This window comes from Gymnoscopelus microlampas, assembly GCF_963454915.1.
Source record: "Gymnoscopelus microlampas genome assembly, chromosome: 3".
NCBI lineage: Eukaryota > Metazoa > Chordata > Actinopteri > Myctophiformes > Myctophidae > Gymnoscopelus > Gymnoscopelus microlampas.
The window spans coordinates 9,843,440-9,851,182 of record NC_139940.1 but is presented as its reverse complement, the minus strand read 5'-3'; the positions used below and the strand labels follow the sequence as shown (position 1 = coordinate 9,851,182).

The following is a 7,743-nucleotide window of genomic DNA, read 5'->3' as shown; positions in this document are numbered from 1 at the left end:
ATCCTACATGTTCACACTCTATCTTATGTTCTCATATTCCTCTGAGCATGATTGTTTGAGAGAGAGAGAGAGAGAGAGAGAGGGGGGGAAGAGAGAGGGGGAGTGGGAAAGAGGTGAGAGAGTGACAAATAGACAGCTACCCACACAAACCCACACGAGCATACTGAGTATGTTTTGCAGTCTTTTTCTGCCATCCCCTGGCTAACACTGGTATTGCATGGCATGGTTAAAATGATTGCTGCAGTAAGTAAGCAGAGAATAAAGGATTAGTTTAGTTAGGTTATACTTATACTGTACCTTATTGGTCCTCATCGTGATATTTATCCTCTGCATTTAACCACTTTAAATCTGCCGGCCATATTTTGGACATGTCATCATAGATTACCTATTTCTTTACATTTACACTTTCAAAAATGTTCAGGATTTTTCAGGTTTTTTCAAAGGCATGGCAAAAAATGTTTTGGCAAAGCCTGTTGCAGGTCTATAAGCTCACACCTCACACACATCGTGATTAAAGGAACAAGCTCCAGCTCTATTAGCTTGGTGCCTTGCTCAAGGGCACTGGCAGGAGTATAATGTCCCTAACATGCATGTCTTGTGATGGGAGGAGGACCTGATCAGGACCTGATGAAGGTCTGAACAGGCTGAAACGTTGACGAGCAATAAAAATTACCAAGTGGAGCTTTTTTTGCGACTTTACCAGTGTGCAGACTCTATTCTTTTTTTCATGATACTTTGTTTGTCTAGCACCTGGGCCACGGATGTGCGTGCACTACCTTTTTCATAGAAAACCTATGGGAACATGGGGAAGAACCCTATGTCAGTGGTTTTCAACCAGTGGTCCGGGGACCACCAGTGGTCCTTGAGGGGGTTCCAGGGGGTCCCCAGCCAAATGAATAGTTAGGAACCAAATTGACCCTTATGTGTCTGTAACTCTGAGAATGTACAAATGGAACCAAATGGACCCTAACGGGTCCATTTGGTTCCATTTGTACACTCTCAGAGTTAAATGAACACTAATCATGATGATACAGTGTAGATTGGGACCCCCAAGAAATCAAAATGGTTGAGTCCCTGGCATATCTTTTCAAATGGGGGTCCCTGGGCTAATATGTGTGAATTTGGGGGTCCTTGACACGAAAAAGGTTGAAAACCACTGCCCTATGTGAACATGGAGGAGAGCCCTATGTGCACATGGGGAAGAACCCTATGTGAACATAGGGAAGAACCCTATGTGAACATAGGGAAGAACATGCAAACTGCACACACGTTCTAACCAGGACATGTGATGCCATTCCTCACAGCTGTCTGTCTGTCTGTATGATTTCTAATCATTGCGAACAGCTGAGTAAATACACATTCAACCAGTTGCACCACTTCCAAGGTCTCTCTCTACTTTTCCCTCTTTGACTCTCAAACTTCTGCCAAAGTCAAACAGCTTTTGGGGCCGTGACAAGAGAAACAACCAGCAAGGTACAAAGCATCTTTAATGAATCGAACATCTTGTAACCAAACGAGGGGCTGGCCATGTTACTACAGTATAGATAAAACACATGCTGACAGAGAGACATTGGTTTTAGTGGTGGTGATGACAGGTTGTTAAACAAAGTACTGCTATATGCACAGCACTGCGTCTCAACCGATAAAAAGCAGAGCTCTGTTTCATCTTATGGTGGTGGAAAAAGTACCAAATTGTTTTACTTAAGTAAAAGTATCAATACAGTAATGTAGAATTACAAGTTATTGTACGGAATTCAATATTTACTTGAGTAAAAGTACAAAAGTATTGGCATCAAAATGTACTCTTTTACAAGTTTTCAAAAACATCTTTTGAAAATAGCAGATCTACAAGCTCACAATGTGAGTAGGTTGCTATTTTCAAATGGCCGAAATGTGTAATAGGGCTGAAGTGGTTAATAATTATAATCTACAAAGTAACCAGTAACTAAACTTTTCAAATAATCATAGTGGAGCAAAAGTACAATATTCGCCTTTGAGATGTTGTCGAGTAGAAGTGAAATTATTGGAAATTGGAAATACTCCAGTAAAGTAAGAAATACCTCAAAATTGTACTTTAGTACAGTACTCGAGTAAATGCACTTAGTTACTTTCCACCACTGATTATTATTATTTCATTACTAACTTTTCTCTCTCCATTTTGTGTCTGTCTGTCTGTCTGTCTGTCTGTCTGTCTGTCTGTCTCTGTGTGTGTGTGTGTGTGTGTGTGTGTGTGTGTGTGTGTGTGTGTGTGTCTCTCTCTCTCTCTCTCTCTCTCTCTCTCTCTCTCTCTCTCTCTCTCTCTCTCTCTCTCTCTCTCTCTGTGTGTCTCTCTCTCACTCTCCCTCTCTCTCTCTCTCTCTCTCTGTGTGTCTCTCTCTCTCTCTCTCTCTGTTTCTCTCTGTCTGTCTCTCTCTCTCTCCCTCTCTCTCCCTGTGTCTCTCTACCATCAGAGGTGTACTGCGTGCCCCCCCGTGCGGTGGAGCAGGGCTATGTGGTGGCGGTGCAGAAGATCGAGTACGAGGTGGACTTTGACATCCACTACCTCTGCAAGAAGAACTTCCTGCTGGACGGCCCGCAGAAGGTCACGTGTCTGTCCAACGGCAGCTGGAGCGCCGACCCTCCATACTGCAGAGGTGAGAGACAGAGAGGATGCTGGGAGATTTCAGAACAAAGTCATAAGGATTAGATTAAGATCAAAATGAGATAAGATGTGTTTAGCTGCTTGAACTGCTTTTAGAACGATATTATTAACAATAGCACATGACAAGTGATCAGTGGTGGAAAGTGACTAAGTACATTTACTGAAGTACTGTACTTAAGTACAATTTTGAGGTACTTTTACTTTACTGGAGTATTTCCAATGTTTTTTTTACTTTTACTTCTACTCCACTACATCTCAGAGGTAAATATTGAACTTTTACTCCACTACAATTATTTGAAAACGTTAGTTACTACTTCGCAGATATAAATTATTACATTATAAAACATACGTCAACCACTTTAGCCCTATTTTATACTTAGGCTATTTGAATAATAGCCGATCTACAAGCTCACAACGCGTCGCATCGCAACGCGTTGTGAGCTTGTAGATCTGCTATTTTCAAACATTTTAGTACTTTCACTTTTGGTACTTTTGGAATGTATATTTTGATGCCAATACTTTTGTACTTTTACTCAAGTAACATTTTGAACACAGGCCTTTTACTTGTAACAGAGTGTTTCTACATTGCAGTATTGATACTTTTACTTAAGTAGAAAATGTGAGTACTTTTTCCACCACTGAATGTTTGTTGATCTGAAATATAAACCCTAGTTATGACTGCCCCTTCGCTGACAATAGCTATTTTTGCCAAAATGTTACCCCCCCAGAATAGGGATTCTAGGGTTCATGCGGTTAAACCCCCCCACCCCCCCACCCCCATATAAAAAACCCTGCTCTTTTGTTTACAGCCCGCTGTGTGATCCCTGCCGAGCGGAGCCGCGTGCTGATTGGCGGGCTGAAGCGGTGGCCCTTTGACATCACGGACGCCATGATTCCTCACGGGGAGAACGTGACATTTTACTGTAAACACCCCCGCAAGCAGTGCAGCTACACGGCCAGCCAGAGCTGCTTCGACGGCAAGCTGCAGCCCCCAGCGTGCTACCTCGGTGAGTCCCATCCCATGGTCCCCGCTGGCTCGCACCCCGTGGTGGGAAAAAGTACTCAACTGTTGTACTTAAAGGCATAGTATATAAAATTGCCCTGTGTTTACGTAGCAATCATTTCCCTCTATATACCAACAGTTTTCAGCCAGTGGAGTAGTGTGGTGGTGTTTACCTACAGAAACACGCTGCTCTCTCGCTGTATCATGGTGTTTCCACTGTTTGTTTTGGTAGACAGGGATGTTTTTGGTTCTACCAAATGGATAATGACTGCTGGTATGTATGATAAACTGATACAGTACAAACACGTCCCCGTCTATCCAAAACAAACAGTGGGAACACCATAATACAGCGAGAGGCAGGGCAGTGTGTTTCTGCAGGTAAACACCACCACTCTACTCCACTGGCCTGATAACTGCTGCTATAGAGGAAAAGATTGGTAATTTTTTATTATTATTGTTTTGTTATGTAAACACAGAGCAAAGTTACATAGTATGCCTTTAAGTAAAAGTAGCAAACCACAATAAAACTAATCCTCTGTTACAAGTAAAAGGCCTGTATTAAAAATGTTACTCTTTGTACTTGAATAAAGTACAAAACTATTGGCATCAAAATATATAGCATAGAACAGAATAGAATACTTTTACTTTTAACACTTAAAAGCACACAGTTAAGGTCCTTACACACCGGGGGCGATTTTTTCATGCGAATAATACTTAAAAAAAAAAAAAAGTCAATGCAAGCTTCCACATCAATTTCGCGGAGCAAAAAAACGTCTTTTATTTATTCGGACCGCATCCGAATTTTGCGTATATTCGCATAATCGTCGGTGTGTAATGACCTTAACACCATTAAAAGTGTCGAAATGTATAAAATCAAGTTTCCATTGTGGTTCATTTTAAAACAAATCAAAATATACTTGCTGCATCAAAATAGACTTACAGTCCTGAATACATGCACTGATTATAATTTAAATTTAAATTTAAAAAATGTAATAACCGATCTATAAAGCTCACAATGCATCCCAATACATTGTTAGCTTGTAGATCTGCAGTTTTCGAATAGGGCTAAATCTACAAATAACTAGTAACTAAAGCTGTCAAATAATTGTAGTGTAGTAAAAAGTGGAATAGAAAGGGGCACGGTGGCGCAGTCGGTAGCGCTGTCGCCTCACAGCTAGAAGGTCCTGGGTTCGATTCCCGCCAGGGACGCTGTGGGCGCTGGGGGCGTGTCTTCTCCTCCGCGTCATCAGCGCCCATACCCAGGGTGGGGTTGGCGAAAGGGCCTACTCTGTGTGGAGTTTGCATGTTCTCCCCGTGTCTCCTATGGCCCCTGTCCAAGTCCTAACCTACCCCATGTCCTAACCTAACCTACCCCCCCCCCTCTCTTTCTTTTTTGTACATATTTTTCACCCTTCATACTTCATACCAGTAACCTGTAAACTGATTGTATGACATTCTGTATAGTAGTGTGTATATCTGTCTGTCTCTTATATGTCAACATGATTTGTGTGCATGGGGATCTCATCTTAAACAAGCTAAGTGCTTAATGAGCTATCCAGTTTAGTAGACCTTGTATTGCGAATTTGTACTTCCATGTACTGTTATGTACTGCCATGTACTGTTCTCATGTCTTACTAAATAAAGTACATCAATCAATCAATCAATACCCTCACAAAAACATGTAGTAATCCTGGTCGCTATACCGCCTCCCCCATGACAGCCGGGGCGCCTGATGGAGGGGAAGGGAACTGGTTGGAATAACGTGTTCCTTCCACGCGCTACGTCCAACCAGGGAAACTCCCCCCTGTCAGGTGACAAGAAGGTCAGTTGGCTCTCATGCACTGAAGGAAGCATGAGCTCGGCCCTGGCCTCCCTGGCTGTGGGGGACTGGTGTAGCGCTGGTGTAGGGCTGGTGTAGCGCCCAGGATCACTTAGGAAATTGGCACCGGGTGAAAAAAATGGGTTACAAAAATCGCGGGATAAAAATTATAAAAAAAAAAAAAAAAAAAAGTGGAATAGAAGTATTGAAAAATAGACATACTCAAGTAAAGTAAACTTACCTCAAAATTGTATTTAAGTACGTATTTGAGTAAATGTACTTATAGCCACTGCTGTCATGGCCCTCTGGTCCCCTGTCAGCTTTCATTCCAACATCACATGTCCAAAAACACAGTGATACTCTGCCCTACACAATGATTCCTGAAACGTTTTTATTTTAACCACTTTCAACATGGCGTTGCTGTAATGTAATTTTAAGCCAAAAGTATAATAGCCGATCTACAAGCTCACAACGCGTCGCATCGCGACGCGTTGTGAGCTTGTAGATCTGCTATTTTCAAACATTTTAGTACTTTTACTTTTGATACTTTTGGAATGTATATTTTGATGCCAATACTTTTGTACTTTTACTCAAGTAACATTTTGATACTCTGCCCTACACAATGATTCCTGAAACGTTTTTATTTTAACCACTTTCAACATGGCGTTGCTGTAATGTAATTTTAAGCCAAAAGTTTATAAGAAATTCAAAAAGTTTCAAACCCCCCCCCCCCCCCCAAAAAAAACGTTTTAAAGGACAACTTTAGTTTTTTACAACCAAGGTTTATATTTTAGCTTGTAATTAAAGTAAATAAAAGATGAGTGTTATTTTTTTTTTCATGTACTGCTTTCTACAGTTTTGGCAATTTTTGCGATATTTTTTACAGTGGGCGGGGGCATTCTGTCCGGTGGCTAAATATGCCTTTTTTACGCAATAAAAAAGGTCCTGTGGTCTTTGATGGCCAGATGTGAGTTATTGGGGGTTAGAAGAGCTACTGTACATAATAATAAAGAAAACACCGGGTTGTTGTGTAAAAAAAGACATATTTAGCCACCGGACAGAATGCCCCCGCCCACTGTAAAAAAGATCGCGAAAATTGCTAAAACTATAGAAAGCAGTACATTTAAAATTTTTAACACTCTTATTTTATTTACTTTAATTACAATCTAAAACATAAACCTTGGTTGTAAAAAACTAAAGTTGTCCTTTAAGTACGAGTGTGAAGCAACCATTCCAGTCCAATCTGCCTGAACTGTGACAGGAGTGCATTTCCCTGTGTCTTTATTTTTTCCAAAGGATGTAGTTGTACAGTAGGTCAAGAAGGGACACGTTTAGGTCAAAAGACATTCATTCATTCTAAATCTAACCAAAGCACAGGACAAAACAAGCAGGCATGCTTTATTGGCATGGCACAGTGACACACATTGGCATCTTTAACCCATTATAACCGGGCACGCATCTGTGTAACTACTTTAACCATTATTTTACACTTTGGCTATTTTTGAAAAATCGTGAAAATGTGTGCAAATCTTTGAATATATATATGTTTTAAAGCTCAAATCTTTGTTTCTGGGGGTCCCTGGAACAACATATTTTGAGATGGGGGGTCTGCGACCAAATACATATAATTTTGGGGGTCCTTGACATGAAAAAGTTGGCACACCACTGATATTGTAACATACGTTTTTTCAGAAAACTGTTATAGATGGATATAGAAGACATTTTGTAGAAACGGCCTACGGTCTGAATGGGTTAGCTGTACGATGAAAAGGCCAATCTACAAGCTCTTTATTTTGGAAGCTGTTGGGAAATTGGAGGTCATTTTAGACCATTTTTGACAATTTTCAGCCTATAATGACATGACATGATTCTGTTTCCTTTATGTTGTGAGGTGTGAGACAGATGTGGGTGTTCTACAATTACATTTTCCAATTGAAATGTTTTTTTCTCAATAAGTCCAATTTATGCTCCAGCCGCACGACGGTATCGCGCATCAAAAATAGCCGACCTACTCGTTGTATAAGCTTGTAGGTCAAGCTATTTTCGACGCTGTGCGACACGGTCGTACGAGACGCCGTATCCTTTTCCTCTTCCTTTTCCTCTATAACTCCTCCTCTCCTTGTGTTGTGTGACCTCGCAGAGCCCACCTGGTTGCAGTACAAGCTCTTCCCACACAGGCTGGTCTCAGAGATCGAGGAGTGTCAGCTGGGAGAGATTTAAACCGTCCTCTACAATCGCACACACACACACACACACACACACACACACACACACACACTC

The 7,743-nt window shown here is 41.2% G+C and overlaps 1 protein-coding gene across 1 annotated transcript in view; it reads left to right on the top strand.

The window, feature by feature from the left end:
- ntd5 (ntl-dependent gene 5) overlaps positions 1-7,743 on the top strand; it is a 23,210-nt gene extending 15,467 nt beyond the window's left edge. Inside the window, exons 6-8 of the mRNA XM_084052734.1 lie at positions 2,451-2,633; positions 3,451-3,648; positions 7,604-7,743. Coding sequence (XP_083908860.1) covers positions 2,451-2,633; positions 3,451-3,648; positions 7,604-7,683 — 461 coding nt within the window. The 3' untranslated portion in view covers positions 7,684-7,743. The remainder of the gene's footprint in view (positions 1-2,450; positions 2,634-3,450; positions 3,649-7,603) is intronic.